The following is a 15,249-nucleotide window of genomic DNA, read 5'->3' as shown; positions in this document are numbered from 1 at the left end:
TTACCGTGTATTTTCACATTAATTAATTAATTAATTAATTGCCTTTGTCGTTTTCTCTCTTTAGGGCACGAGTTTGCTGATTTGGCGGGAGCAAACAAAGCAAGCTGCAACAGAATGCAACGGAAAGAGACATACGTGGCAATGGAACCCATCTCCTCTCCGTTCCGTTGGCGCCAAATTCACCCCACCCCACCCACACGAGAGAACACAACACGCAACGCAAGAAACCCACCCCAAAATGGAAGCTTTAATTGCCCAGATGCCAATGGCGAAGTATGCTCTACATGTCTCTCTCTAGCCTCTAGCCTCCACCCAAGATTCGCCCTCTCCTTTCGCTCCCATGGACGGTGGCTGGGTGTGGGTGCGCTGGCCGCCGGTCGACGAGGAGGAGGAGGAGCGGCCGCTGAAGGTGGCGTTCGACTCCCCGGCCGAGCACTTCACGGACGCGGCGCCCATCGGGAACGGCAGCCTCGGCGCCATGGTTTGGGGGGGCGTCGCCTCCGAGAAGCTCCAGCTCAATCGTACGTCGTCGCTAATGAATCTCTTGACTCTCAGCTCGCGGCGCGCGCGCCCGAGGTTTATTTTTTGTGTCGTGTTGTTGCTGCTCACTAGATGTTCGACGAAATGCCCAGTCGTCTTCTTTTTTTCATGTGTTAGCACTAGGCACAACGAAAGTTGGCGTATACCAGCATGCATTGGTCTATAATGTGTTCAACCCCAAATGATCTTGCAGATGATACCCTTTGGACCGGCGTGCCTGGAAATTACACTGACCCGAACGCGCCATATGCCCTCGCTGTAATCAGGAAGCTCGTTGATGGAGGGAAGTTTGTTGATGCTACGGAGGCTGCATCTGGCCTCTTCGGTGGTCCAACAGAGGTACGTGTGAGCATGCCAGCCTTGGTGTTCTGAGTTGCAAACGTTAACATGTTTTTCTGTTTTTTCCCTTCCAGTTTTTGTTATTAATACTGATCTCATTTTCAACAATATATTTTATTACATCTCATTAATGTTCTTTTTAGTAAATTCTGGTCTGCAGCATATAAGTCCTTTTGTTTTCATTTAAAATTTCCATTACTTTTGCTGCTGATATGCCGCATGCACATGAGCTCTACTACACTACTCTGTTTATTACATTTATGAGCTAGCACATAATTAAATAACATCTCTATTGTGAGGAGCAAAGGCCACCCCAAAGTATCCATGCAAAAGCACCATGTAAACATTGCAATAGGACATTGGAAGATTACATGTTGAGAGGTTTCGAAAAGACCACAAAGTTTACAAAATTTTGAACCCTCCCAATTTCTGGCTTTAATGTTAGCAGCAGCCTGAATCTTAAATGGGAATAAGATCTGCCCATGATAAACTCAGCCAGCTATCTGAAACCTCTAAAGGTCATAAACCTATACATGGATTTAGATGTAAATCTCCTTTTGTTATCAAGGACCCAAATTACTGAATCAGCTTGATTAGTTAAAGTTAAAAGACTCAACTAAAACCTGAGTTCATACCAAGCTGCCACCGTAGTTTTTTTTAACATGCAGAGATCTGCGTATCATTTCATTAAGAAGGAGAAAGAAAGGTAGTGAGTGCTAACGATTAGAAAATAATCTAAAACACCACCACCAAGGTTTTACAACTCATGCCACCAACCCGAACAAACAAATACAACCCATGCTGACCTCCCCACGGAGTTAACACAACCGCCATAGCAAAAGGCTCCTGCAGTCTTGACGCTTCTGCCAAGCACCAAAGGGCACCCTCAGATGCCACTGATTGGAGAACAACTTCCACATTAGGAGTAGCCCCATTGAAAATACAGTCAATTCTCTGTTTCCAAATCTCACCAGCAATCAAGATAATCATGAGTTAAGACCCCTTTTCTCATTCTTCCTCAACGCCTTCACTGCTCTAGACCACCAAGTAGAGAAAATCTGAGTGTTGTGATCAGGGAGCGTAAAGAAGAAGCCCAACAGCTGCAAGATCAAAGACCAAACCTGTCGACTGAATACACAACTGACAAGAATATGTTGTATGGATTCTTCCTCTTGGTCACATAGCTGCCAACTCAGTTTGACGAAAACCTCTTCTAAAAGTTAGAAAATCTATCCCACTGTTCCCAACCTCAGCAACCAAACAACTCTGCTGGTTGCAAATAACATACAGCGGATGAAGTAAATTTTTAGAGGGCAATTGCCTATCCAGGTATCCTCCCAGAAGTATAAATGCTTGCCATCACCAATTTTCCACTGACAATCCATTTTGAACCACTTCCTAATACTGAGTAAACTCTTCCAAAATTGGGACCCATCATTTTCTGAATATTGGTAAAAAAAAAAACAGCTCTACTAAGGTATTTTTTCTTCAACATCGCTATGCAAAGATTAACTTTCACACCACTCTCAAGCTGGTAGATCCATTCGGAAAGAAGAGAAGTATCCATTTTTCTAGTTTCAGTGAAGCCTAACCCACCAAACTCCTTGGGGAAAGCCAAGTTGTCCGAACGCACCATATGATATTTCTTTTTCCCTCCAACTCCTTCCCAGTAAAATCTATCTCTAATAGAATCCATTTTATTGTGAATCCCTTCATGGAGAAGGTAGAGCCCCAAAGAATAAGAAGGGATGGATGAGATGAAGGATACCTGTCTCACAGCTCTCCCTCCATAAGATATGTTTGTAGTTTGCCAGGTACATAATCTCTTTTCCAATTTCTAGAGAATAAAGTCTAGGTCAGAATTAAAAAGATTAAAAGGACTAATTACTAAAGAACTTAATTTTCTCACATTTGACATTGACATACACTTTTCCTCCCTACAACTCTTGATCCAATGAATCCATTTGGCTAGGAAATTTTTGTTTTCTAAAGCCTCCAAAGTAAAACCGAGATTTTTTTTTGGTTTGATCTACTTTGCTTGAATGTGGAACTGTGTCATGCTTATTCAACAAAACATATGATAGTTTTGATGAGCTCAAATCACAACTGCCGATGAATTTTGCATAGAATATTAGTCTACCATGCAATACTAGGGATAATGGGTTCCACAAATATATAAGGATGCCATGAATCACTGTCACACTGGTTGTCAAACATGACTGATCATGTGCAAAGAGGTTCATTTAAATTTGAAGGAAAATATATTTTTAATCTTTGTTCTTCTACGAAGGTCTATCAACCACTTGGAGACATAAATCTGGAGTTCGACTCATCTAATCAGGGGTATACTTCTTACAAAAGAGAGCTAGATTTACATACTGCAACTGTGTACGTAACCTACAATATTGGGGAAGTTCAGTACAGTAGGGAGCACTTCTGCTCCAATCCACACCAGGTTGTTGCCACCAAGATCTCTGCTAACAAATCAGGACAAGTCTCCTTGACATTATCCCTAAACAGTCTATTAGAGCACAGTGTTCGTATAACAAATAAAAATGAGATGATTATGGAAGGTACCTGTCCAGGGCAAAGACCTGCATTTCGTCACCACAAGGCCAATGATGCTATTGGAATCAAGTTTGCAGCTGTTGTTGGGCTACAGATTGGTGGCACTTCTGCAAAAGTCACCGTTATTGACAACCAAAAACTAAGAATTGATACAGCAGACTGGGTTGTTTTACTGGTTACAGCTGCTTCCTCATTCGATGGGCCTTTCGTGAGTCCTTCAGAGTCAAAACTAAACCCTGAATTATCTGCTCTAAGGACATTGAATATCAGCAGGAATACCACATTTGCTCAGCTCAAAGCTGCTCATTTGGAAGATTATCAGGGTCTTTTTCACCGTGTAACACTGGAATTATCACAAGAACCGATGCTTGATAAAGCAATCTTGGAAGAAGCTGGTCAGGACAAAAAGACTACAGCAGAAAGAATTAATTCCTTTAGAAGCGATGAGGATCCTTCTTTGGTTGAATTATTGTTTCAGTATGGTCGGTACCTGCTCATCTCTTCCTCTCGGCCTGGGACACAAGTATCTAATCTGCAAGGAATATGGAACCAAGATCTTGCACCTGCTTGGGAGTAAGTTTTTGAATAAAATCTTTTGCTTTGGTTATCTTTGTTACTTATTTCATTTCCTGTTCACTTCCCAAACACAAATATTCACTTAAACATGTACTATTAGTTTGTGTAAATTTCACAGTACATTGTACATTTTTATTTTCCTTTTTTTCTATTTTTTTTTAATTTCTAGCTCTTTGAGAAAGGCATGTATTTAATCTTTTGTGTTGAACATTAATCTTCCTTGTTGTGATCTGTTTTATGGATAGAAGACTCATGCTGTTTAATTTCAGGGCTTCTCCTCACCTGAACATAAATCTTGAGATGAATTATTGGCCAACACTTCCTTGCAACCTTAGTGAATGCCAAGAACCACTATTTGCCTTCATAGCATCTCTTGCAGTAAACGGAACAAAAACAGCAAAAGTAAGTTCTAGACTACCATCCTTGTTTGATTTTAGTGAAAAAGTAAGGCTGCTGCAGGTATAAATAGCACAACTGGAGTTTCTTATACAGTTGAATCATTGTAAAATGTTTGCTTAAAAATGGGAGAACATAACACGAACATAATAACCAAACCTCCTGCTTTATTTTATTTTTAGGGAGAAAATGCTATGCAACTGCTAAATACTATATAATTGTTGTGTTTGTATGATGTGCTTATGCAAATGCAGGGAAACTCCGAATGCAAGTTACCTAGAGGATAACAGTGGATTTTATTGCCATTATAGAGCATCGTTAATGTTTATGACAGACAAAACACAGTTAATACTGCATCCTATCTTTTCTATCCATGATTGAGATAACACTGTTTTGTGGCAGGTCAATTATCAAGCAGGTGGCTGGGTAACTCATCATGTCTCGGACATATGGGCAAAATCATCTGCGTATTATGTAGATGCTATGTACGCATTGTGGCCAATGGGGGGTGCCTGGCTTTGTACACATCTTTGGGAACACTACCAGTATTCGCTGGACAGAGTAAGGACTAGCTATGCTATCACTCTGCAAGCATAAGGGTGTATACTTCTTATTTTGTACAGATCATCTCTGGTTAGAAGTTACCATTCCTGGTATATCGTTTTATTATGTTTGTAATTATATGGTGAAGCTTTTAGTTCATCTTTATTTGGATATTCCTACTGATATTTATTGCCCAGATTTGTAATTTATTATGATCAGGTGCACTTGAGAGATTGAATTTGAGTTGCAAACGAATTCTTTCAAACAACATATCTGTCAATGTTATTTATCTTCTAGGAGTTTTTGGAGAAGACTGCATATCCATTGCTGGAAGGATGCGCAATGTTTCTAATTGATTGGTTAATCAAAGGGCCAGGAGGCTATTTGGAAACAAATCCATCTACTTCTCCAGAGCATCCTTTCATTGCTCCTGGTAGTGGTGGTCACCTTGCCAGTGTGAGCTGTTCAACGACCATGGACATCTCTATTATACAGGATGTTTTCCAAGCTGTCGTTTCATCCGCTGAGGTAATAATTCCATCCAAGGCTAGTTTCTGTCGTATAATAACATAAATTAGAGATACAGATTTAATCTTCTATTCCTCTTAAGGAAAAGAAAGACCAATGTCCATTATATATAGAAACTTTTCTTCCATGAACCGAGTGTTGATTCAGTTATATTCCCACTGTGCTGCTATCCAATAGGTTTTGGGAAAATGTGATACAGATCTGGTCGAGAGGATCAAGAAGGCCCTCCCAATGCTCCCTCCAATTAAAATTGCTCAAGATCACACGATCATGGAATGGGTAAAAGTCCAAATCTGAAGGCTACTTTATATGTTTGTTTTTTAAAGAATATGATCTACTATCTATAATCTATAGTGTGTTTTAAATGCAGGCACAAGATTTTGATGACCCAGAAGTCCATCATAGGCATCTGTCACATCTGTTTGGGCTTTACCCTGGTCATACCATAACCATGCAGAAAAATCCTGAGATTTGCAATGCTGTTGCCAATAGCCTCCGCAAACGAGGTTGCAGAACACAACGACTAACTGAATGGTGTTTATTACTACGCAAATTTGGTTCTACCATGTAAAAAAATGCATATGGGTGAACTAATGAACACATCTACGGATGAAGTCTAAGGGCACCCATAAATTAAGAAGTAATTCAGATAAAAAACTTCTAAGAAGTTTACACAAAGTAATATGTTAGGAGCCTGAAAATATTAACAAGTGAAGAAGCTTGTATCTAATAAAATAGATACTAACTTTATTCTGTGCTTGCTTGTTGTCATTAGGACTGCAAATTTCATATCTATGAGATTTCCTGGACCCTTGTTATGGCCAGAACAGGGAGATTTATCTCTCATGGTTATTGTATAATTTCAGTTTATTTTAACCAAACACATGGACTAATATTGTTGAATTGGTTGAGTGATGGTAATAAATTCAATAGCAATGTAAACATGGGAAAAATGACTAACAGTATATATAAAATAAATAAATAAACTATTAAATTTCAATTTTGTTTTTAAAAAATAATCTCGTGAAAATTGCTCGGTTACATTATGGAAAGCTAAAAAACAATTCTGTCCACATTTATCGAGTTTATCATGGTTGCTTGCTTACTTGTCAGGGGAAGATGGACCTGGATGGTCAACCACATGGAAGATGGCCCTGTGGGCACGCCTTCTAAATAGCGAGAACGCATACAGGATGATCCTAAAGTTGATCACTTTGGTTCCTGCTGGTGGCAAGGTTGACTTTGAGGGAGGATTGTACACCAATCTTTGGACAGCACACCCACCGTTCCAGATCGATGCAAACTTTGGGTACAAATTTCTCCCTTCTTAAGTAAATCACTGTCATTTATTTTTCTTCCTTCTGCCTGCTAATTTCTTTTATATTGCAAATTTAACGAAGCTTGTTCTATGCCACCTATAAAAAAAAAACCGATATTACTAATAGCAGAAAACCTTCCTGGTTTGCATGTAACTTATGGTTATTGGCATGCCTCTAAACTTTTCACTTACAGATTCACAGCTGCAATTTGTGAAATGTTGCTTCAGAGCACCTATGGCGATGGTGAACTCTACTTGCTACCGGCGCTCCCACGCGCGAAGTGGCCCAGAGGCAATGTCAAAGGGTTGAGGGCCCGTGGCAACGTGACTGTGGACATCAGCTGGGAGAAAGGGGAGCTGCAAGAAGCAACACTGTGGTCACACAATCCAAGCAGCGTCCTTAGACTGCACTACGGTGGACAAGTCGCTACGGTGACAGTTTCAGAGGGCAATGTTTACAGCTTCAATGGGGCTTTACAGTGCGTCGAGACAATGCCCACTTGGTAAGTGAAATAGTAGCAAAGATCCTCTGCATGTCAATGTGTACGGTTTGATCGTTATTCGTGTGGACATGATGGTGTGAATTCGTGGGTGCATTGGAATAATATGCTCGTGTAGTATTTTTTCCGTTTCACAACGTAAGACTTTTTAGCATTGCCTAAATTCATATGAATGCTAATGAATCTAGACACATATATAAATTATATATATTTATTAAAAAATAAATTTAGACAAGTCTAAAAAGTCTTATAATAAGAAAGGGAGACAGTAGAAAATAGGGCATGTTTTCCAGGATAGCCAGGGAGGAACTGTGGCTGCCCTGCAATATCATTTATTAACTGTCATTCTATCAGCATGGCCCGAGCTTCCACTGTCATGGTACACCACATAGCTAGGATTCTTTTTTAATTTTTAGTTTTGAAACTAAACACTCCGTAGCCAGACAGGGTGGCATGGCTAAAAAGTTATATATCAAATAAGTATTGGAATAGTTTAGTTTTAAAAATAAAAGATAAAAAGGCTTAAAAAATAATAAAGATTCGCATAGCTAGCAATCATATGCGTTGTACATAGTACAGTGCATGTGCCTTCCAGCTTGAAGACAAAAATATCCCATCAGCATCCGAAAATTCCGAAAAGAAAAAACACCGTCATCTTTTTTTTTTCTTCCTATGCTTATAAGTCAAAGTTTAAAAATTTGACTTTAAGTATGGAGCTGATTTTGAGATTTTTTTTATCATAGTTTATTTTTCAGTCTTGTCTTTTAGATCGCCAAGAACACATATAAAAGTTTTATTTCTAAATTATTTATTTTGAATATATTGTAAAAGATCACCCCTTTTATGTTTGATGTTTATATCAATATATTTGGATATATCATACAGGATTAAATGACAAATGTTCTATCATCCCAATTTAGGTCCAACATTTATATTAGGCCAGCCTACATATATATTGATTTGTTTGAAGCCAAATAATATTGGGGGCATTCCCATATTACTGTATTAACTTATACTACTGTGTTGGAGTGTCCATAGGTGAGCGTGCGTTCTTCTTGTACAGACACCGAATGCTTTTGTTTGTTTGGTAAAAATATATCTAGCTTTGAAATTTAGCACGTACTGGTAGCACGTGATACAAGACTTTCCGTTAATTTAGCCACTGACAAACTCTTGATTTATAAAACTAACTACCGACGGAAGGAAAGACACACGTAGTTGCAGGCGTGCAGTCATGTACTACACTCCCTACGTTTAAAAATATAAAGACATATTACTCTGTTGTAAAATATAGTTGTATAGTTAAGATTTTAAAGTTTAAGTACTAATACAAAACAATAAATAAGAATTATCTGTTGCCAGATTTATCAACTACATCCGTTCCAAAATGTAATCATTTATAGGTTTTTACGTAGAAATTAAGGCTAAGAATAGAAGACTATGATGTCATTTAACAAAGGAGGAATGAATTGCGGTGATAGGGCAGGTAAGGATAGAATAAAAAGAATCTAAATGAAAAATATTGATTAATGTGACAAGTAGTATAGTAAATAATGATAAAATTATTATATTTTAGAACAAAATCCATATTCTAGAACTAGAAATACTTATATATTACAATGATAAATAGAGTAGTATGTAACTTTCTTTATTTAAAATAACATATTTTTATAACTGCTATTCGCCAAATTAAGTATCGCGAAGACCCTGTCCAAACCTCAAAAACAGTTATATTTTAAAACATATTTAATAGTAGATATAATTAGACGCCATGTAATCGTAATCCCAAATTAAACTACTGTATTTTAGATGGAGGATGAAGAACACGGCCATGCATGTTGAGTAATCGTAGATATATGGAGGGAGAAGAGAAAGCAGGGGAGAGGGAGGAGTCAATGTGGCATCGTTTGACCGCTCATGTGATCGATAAGCTTAGCAGAGATTGCATCTTCTTTTGAGGCAGACGAGCAGAAAATAATCAAGTATGGCAGGCATCCTGCCAAATGGCAACGAAAGCGCGACATATACGACCATATTACTACTGTATACATACATCAATCGTGCATATTATATTCCTTCTCTGTTTAACAATTTATAGCAATATCTGAAAGGTCATCTTTTGGTTTTTTAATGAAAAAAATGAAAAGACATATTTACGAAGAAAAATAATTTATGAGTAAAACTTTTATATATGTGTTCATACTAATCTAAAAGCCAAGTCAGAAAAATAAAATACGATAAAAAACCACAAGATCAACTCTAAATTTATGGTTGAATTTTCAAATTTTGCTTATAATCATAAGCGAAAAGATGAGCATGCTATATTTATCTATCATATACTAGTAGTTCTATACCCACTTTCAACACGACTTTGCCGCGTGTAAATACAGAGGAACCATTTTTTTTATGATTTATGATTATAAATATGCACTGCTATATGAATTACTTTAAATAAAAAATAGCGTGGTATTGTCGCAACCAAATGAGTTTGGGCAAATCTAATTTATCTGTAATTTTTTATCATATATAGATCGAGATAAAATAGATTTGATTTTTTTGACCTTGGCAAAAACACATTATTAAATTGTTGTTAGGGATATTTTAACACCGATGATATTGGTGAGCCATTTTGAATCGTCGTAATCATTTTTTCCTTGGATAAGATATTTATTAATGTTTTTACAATGTTTTTCTAAACTATTATTTTTTTCTAGCTTTTTTGGCCATTCTGTAGCAAACATATGGCCCCTCTCCTTCTGTCAGTACCATTTCACCCCTCCTTCGGCACGGTGGTTTTTATATGGCCCCTCCCCCTCTCTCAGCAGTATTTATTGTCAATGTATAATTTTTTTTTGCAACAATTGAATTATTTAGGACCATGCTGTAATTTGCAAGAGCAAAGAACTAAATAACAATAAAGGAAAAAACTATAATGCTTCTCAAATGTGATTGTGTCCCGAAGGTTGAGTAAAAGTTAAATGAGATGTGTTTGGTAAGAAACTAAATACTATAGAAAAGATTTATATCTATATATGGATAAATTTTATTATAATGGCGTATTTGGATTTTCGTTGGACGTACGTGTTTAGGTAAAAAAACATTCTATATAAAATGTCATCTAACCTACTATAGTAATTTTCTTACTTTATAATTAACTCAATCATTTATATCTTAAATAGATATTGTAAAAATCAAATGATTTTGATAGTTTTATATTTGTTTATTTTATCTCTATTAACACATATATAAAAGTTTTATCTGTAAATTATTTTCTGTTTACAAATATATTATTTTTTCTTCTTTTAAAGTCCAGAGATCCATTACAAATATGTACCTTCCAACAGGCCACGATACGTCCATGTCCCAGTGATATAGCCTCTCTTTTTTAAATTGACATGTTCAGATTATTGTTTTATCTTTTATATTTTTCTCTTAGTTTTACGTGTATTGTTTTTTGATCGGCGTTCTTTCAAAATAATACCTTTTATATATAAAAGCTTATTGTTTCACCTTATAAATTTTGAAGTTTGTAGTTGTTTATTTTATCATTTACATAATTAATTATGAAAAATAAATATTCTTTCAAATCAGATGATCACGAGGCATACACGACATTGCTACACGCAGCAGCACTGACGGCTTTTCTCTAGGCTCCATTAATTGAAAAAAAGAAAAGCGTGACTTCTTCTCGCCCTTTTAGCCCTGATATGCAAGCGAAAACTGAGACACATCCACAAATTAAAAAGGCAGAGAAACACTGTAGCATCAGTAGCCAGCAGTGGACACCTTCCAAGCCTCCAAGGCACCAACCGACGACGAGGGCGACGCAAGGAATCACTCGTCGCGGCGGCGGAGTTGCCGGAGGAAGGGGAGGGGGAAAGGATGACGATGCTGCAGCGGTGGTCGTCGTCGGTGTGGAGCATCAGCGACAGCGGGCGGCTGCTGTGGGTGGACAAGGCGTGGAGGGCGCACGCCGGGATGGCGTTCACGCAGCTCGCCTACGACGGCTACCAAGTCCGTCGGTTGACAGCGGCATGAACCAGATCTCAGCCGTGATGGCACAAATCGGGGGCGGCGGCTCGTGCGCCGGCCAGGGCGACGGCGGCGGAGCTCTTGCCGGGGCAGCGGCGGAGATCGGACGGCGAGCGACGGCGGCGGAGCTCGGCTCAGGGCAGCGGCAGTGTTCGGGCGGCAGCAATAGCTGAGATCCGGGCTCCATCCAAACTGTGCCACGTGGACACTCTCTTTGCCCGAGAATATGTATTGCATTCGGTACAAGAGATGATAATGAGAAAAAATATCATAAATCTTTCAAACGCAATCATATAAACCAAACATTCGAATTTATTTATCTATCAAATATTTATTAATACGATTATTATTTAAACAAACTCGGGTTGTAATTCCAAACCTGGCAATAACAAGTTTATATACTATTTCAAAAACAAAACAACAACAAAGTGATATACTTAGTTTAGAACCGTTGTAAGATCAAATTCACCGATTGCAGGGATAATTTGAATTAAATAATTTATTTACCTTATCTAATATTAATACAACATTTATACTCTATAAAGCTAGATTTAATGAAAACTGCACTATACAAATATGTTTTGCATCCAATATAAACATCACATCTTCTTATAATAAATAATATTTTTGATGTTTAATATTTCAAATGAACAAAACAACTATGTAATCTAAAATAATATGTAATTCAACATCTAAATTAGTATGAGTTTAAAAATAAATTTAGATATTTAAATCAAATACTAAGTGATCATGGCTTAATAATTAGTTGTGGTGTATACATTGACTTTACCCCCAAAATGATACTTTACAAGCCTGGTGACTATGATGCTACAGATATGAGTTTAGACTTTAGAATATGCAAGTCTTTACCACCTGTACATTGTCTTCTTATCGTGAGTAGATGTGGTGTGGTGTGCATGCTTGGGCAGTGTTAGTAAGCAGGGGTCGGGAACTTTTCCCTTTAACACTAAAATGGAGCGATAAGTTAGCGTATGATTAACTTAAATATTTAAAAAACAACATAAAGAGAAAGTAATATTTTTTCAAAAAAAATACTCCCTCCGTCTCTAAATGTTTGACGCCGTTAACTTTTTTTATATACGTTTGACCATTCGTCTTATTCAATTTTTTAAAAAAAATATGTAAAGTTATATATATGCATAAAAGTATACTTAACAATAAAAAAATAAAATAATATAAAAATAATTAATAATTATGTAAATTTTTTGAATAAGACGAATAGTCAAGCATGCATTAAAAAATGAAGGACGTGAAGGGAAACAGTAGCAGCATCGTATAACCGCTCGAGAAGTGTACAGAAAGAAAATCCAGGTCTACACCCATGCTCATCAGCCACGTGCTCTTGCCGTCGCCTGGTTCGTCATTCGCACTGGTCAAATGACTAGCAGTTCATCTGGATAAATCTATGTAACTTTGTCTTATTCACAGAGAGAGTCTTGAGGCGGGTGCAGTAGGAGGCGTTGATGCATGGTCATCTCGCCTTGGTACAGGCTGTGGAACTCTTGCATGGCGTTGTCGCGGAAGAGGCCACGGATAGCCGTCCAGAGGGAGAAGGCCGTGGGGTTGTGGTCCATCGCCTCCTTGGACACCGACGTGTAGAGCCAGGAGACAATGGCCGGTGTAGTCAATTGATTTGAGTCCAGTCGGCATCGTGGAGACGGAGGCGGACGTCGATGGGGAAGCCTATCCAAACTCTCTCCAGGTGGCGTCGTCGTGCTCGAGGATAATCGGCACATGGGCGGGCGCGGATGTCGACGAGCTGAACAGCAGCGAGGGGCGTGTGGGATCAGGGGCAATGAAAGGATTGCTGAGAGAAGGTGCCGAGGACTGCGACGGGCTAGATGGACGCCATTGGGTGGAGAGACAGCTAGCGGAAGAGTAGAAGAAAGGTGATCCACAGAAGGCCAGGATGGCCGTGGGTCAACCTGTGGATATTTTAGCGTCGACTTTAATTCAACTAAATAAACTAAATTTTATTTTATAATCAAACTTAGTTTATTTTATTGAACTAGAGCTGAACCTAAACTATTCGTGGGTCGACTCATGCCCATCCTTACAGAAGGCTAATACCATGCATGTTGAGATTGAGATGGGGCAATCAACGACGATTATATATATTGCATCCTCATGTGTATTTATACATGTACAAGGGGAGGCTCAGTATGAGCAACAGACTTTCCTATACTCAAGCTCTACCGTATGACGTGCGCGAACAGACTAGGGAGCCTAACAGAACAAACTGGAACGAGACGATAAAATTAACTATTATAATATTAAAAACCTACTGTGTTTATATAACTAGAAATGAAATAATTTGACTAAGAAAACGCACAATATAGCATCATAACCTCATACTGCGAGAGATGGGGTGATCTATAGCAACATTATGTTCGTTCCCGCTAAGCACAGTATATATGCTCGGTAGCCAAATTTTACATGACTCGTTATTCCTGATTGATGAGATGTGGAGATTGCCAAGGTTCCATGATCGTAGTTTTGTTCCTGGAAAGATCGATACACTGCCATCAGTAGTATACTCTCTCTGTACGAGGATAAATAGATTTCCAAACAAAGCGTCACTCGTATTTTGTCTAAAGCTATGTACTCCTCCTGTTTTTTTTATTTAACACACTGTTGAATTTTTTTTATATCACACTTGATTATTTCACTTATTCAATTTTTCTTGCAAATATACCAAATTATATGCATGCTTAAAGTAATTTTAGTAATAAAACAAATCGTACCAAAATTATTAGTAATTATGTAACTTTTTAAAGTAAGATGAATGGGTCAAATATAGTATCAAAAGTTAAAAGTATCAAACAAAAACCGAGGTAGTATTTTAAAAGCTAGTGAATTTTATCTAAAAACATAATTATTTTGTCAAAACAAATCGACTTGCTACAACTTTAATCATACATTTCATAGACTCCGATAATAACAAATTATTTTCATATAAAACTACAATTTTAAAACTACGCATGCGAACATCCCTTGGTTTTGCAGCATTCAAATTCTGTAAAGATATTTGGCATGCTTAAAATTTCTGATTATAGGGTACAATTTAATGTACGCTCAAGATACAACTCGAACAATAACCACTAACACCCCCGTCTTTTTGTTTCTGTTATGGTTATAGGTCAAAATTTAAATTTTAACATTAAATTGGAGTTGGTTTGTTTTTATTTTCTATAGTAATTTATTTTTCAACCGTAGCTTTTAGGTCGCTAAGAATATGTATATAAAAATTTTATTCACAATTTTTTTTAAATGTGTCATTTGGCTTTTCCCTAAAAATGCCAAACAATCACTAAGTTCTCAATAAAAATACATCTACGGATTTACTCCCTATAGTTGGATAATTCTTGTCATTCTGGACAATGATATAATCTTCTAAATCTATATTTAATTGTGACTTATTTATATATGTTGTCCTAGTATTTTAATCTAAATATTTTAAAAGTTATTAATAGTAAAAAACTTTAAAAGTTTGACCACAACCATTAAATAACAAGAATTATGAGATCTAACATACCAACAAAGTTGTTTTTTTCCCTTCACATGATTAAATATTGGCGAACTAGACAAACCAGTTGGCACATGTTTGGCCTCTTTTAGAGCGCGGTTCCTTTTCTCTTATAATAAATAGAGATTAATCTAAGCCTTGATGTATCTAACACATCGCCGCCGACACAGGTTAATCTCATCGAAGTGGGGCTTAGGGTGGTGTCAAGAGGAGAGGTAGCACTGTCCATGTGTGAGGTTGCGAGGAAGCATATGGGGGAAGAAAGAAGAGGTGTGAAATGGATGTGCGTCCTATGCAAATATACGAGCTAGAGACAGACACTTATTGATTAATTTTCTCTAAATACTTTTTTCTAAATAATT

The 15,249-nt window shown here is 37.4% G+C and overlaps 1 protein-coding gene across 2 annotated transcripts; it reads left to right on the top strand.

Moving 5' to 3' along the window:
• The first annotated feature begins 226 nt into the window (after positions 1–226).
• LOC102718678 (alpha-L-fucosidase 2-like) lies at positions 227–7,425 on the top strand. Of its 2 annotated transcripts, none has more exons than XM_006661639.3 (10): positions 227–521; positions 734–879; positions 3,170–4,020; positions 4,293–4,425; positions 4,822–4,980; positions 5,260–5,490; positions 5,668–5,769; positions 5,861–5,996; positions 6,604–6,799; positions 7,003–7,425. In XM_006661639.3, the coding sequence occupies exons 1-10, from the start codon at positions 341–343 to the stop codon at positions 7,313–7,315; spliced, it is 2,448 nt and encodes an 815-aa protein (XP_006661702.1). In that variant the 5' UTR covers positions 227–340; the 3' UTR covers positions 7,316–7,425. The 2 variants fall into 2 exon arrangements, with proteins under 2 accessions (XP_006661702.1, XP_015697481.1); XM_015841995.2 differs by having other exon boundaries at positions 7,037–7,202.
• Positions 7,426–15,249: the final 7,824 nt, after the last annotated feature.

The sequence above is a fragment of the Oryza brachyantha genome, chromosome 10, assembly GCF_000231095.2.
Source record: "Oryza brachyantha chromosome 10, ObraRS2, whole genome shotgun sequence".
Classification (NCBI taxonomy): domain Eukaryota; kingdom Viridiplantae; phylum Streptophyta; class Magnoliopsida; order Poales; family Poaceae; genus Oryza; species Oryza brachyantha.
This window is presented reverse-complemented; position numbering and strand designations above follow the sequence as displayed.

Excerpts from the sequence above, each read along its gene's own strand:
- LOC102718678 (XM_006661639.3), top strand. The coding sequence starts at position 341 with ATGGACGGTGGCTGGGTGTGGGTGCGCTGGCCGCCGGTCGACGAGGAG. Across the intron at positions 4,021-4,292 it reads GATCTTGCACCTGCTTGGGA|GGCTTCTCCTCACCTGAACA; the intron begins GTAAGTTTTTGA and ends GTTTAATTTCAG. Across the intron at positions 5,491-5,667 it reads CTGTCGTTTCATCCGCTGAG|GTTTTGGGAAAATGTGATAC; the intron begins GTAATAATTCCA and ends GCTATCCAATAG.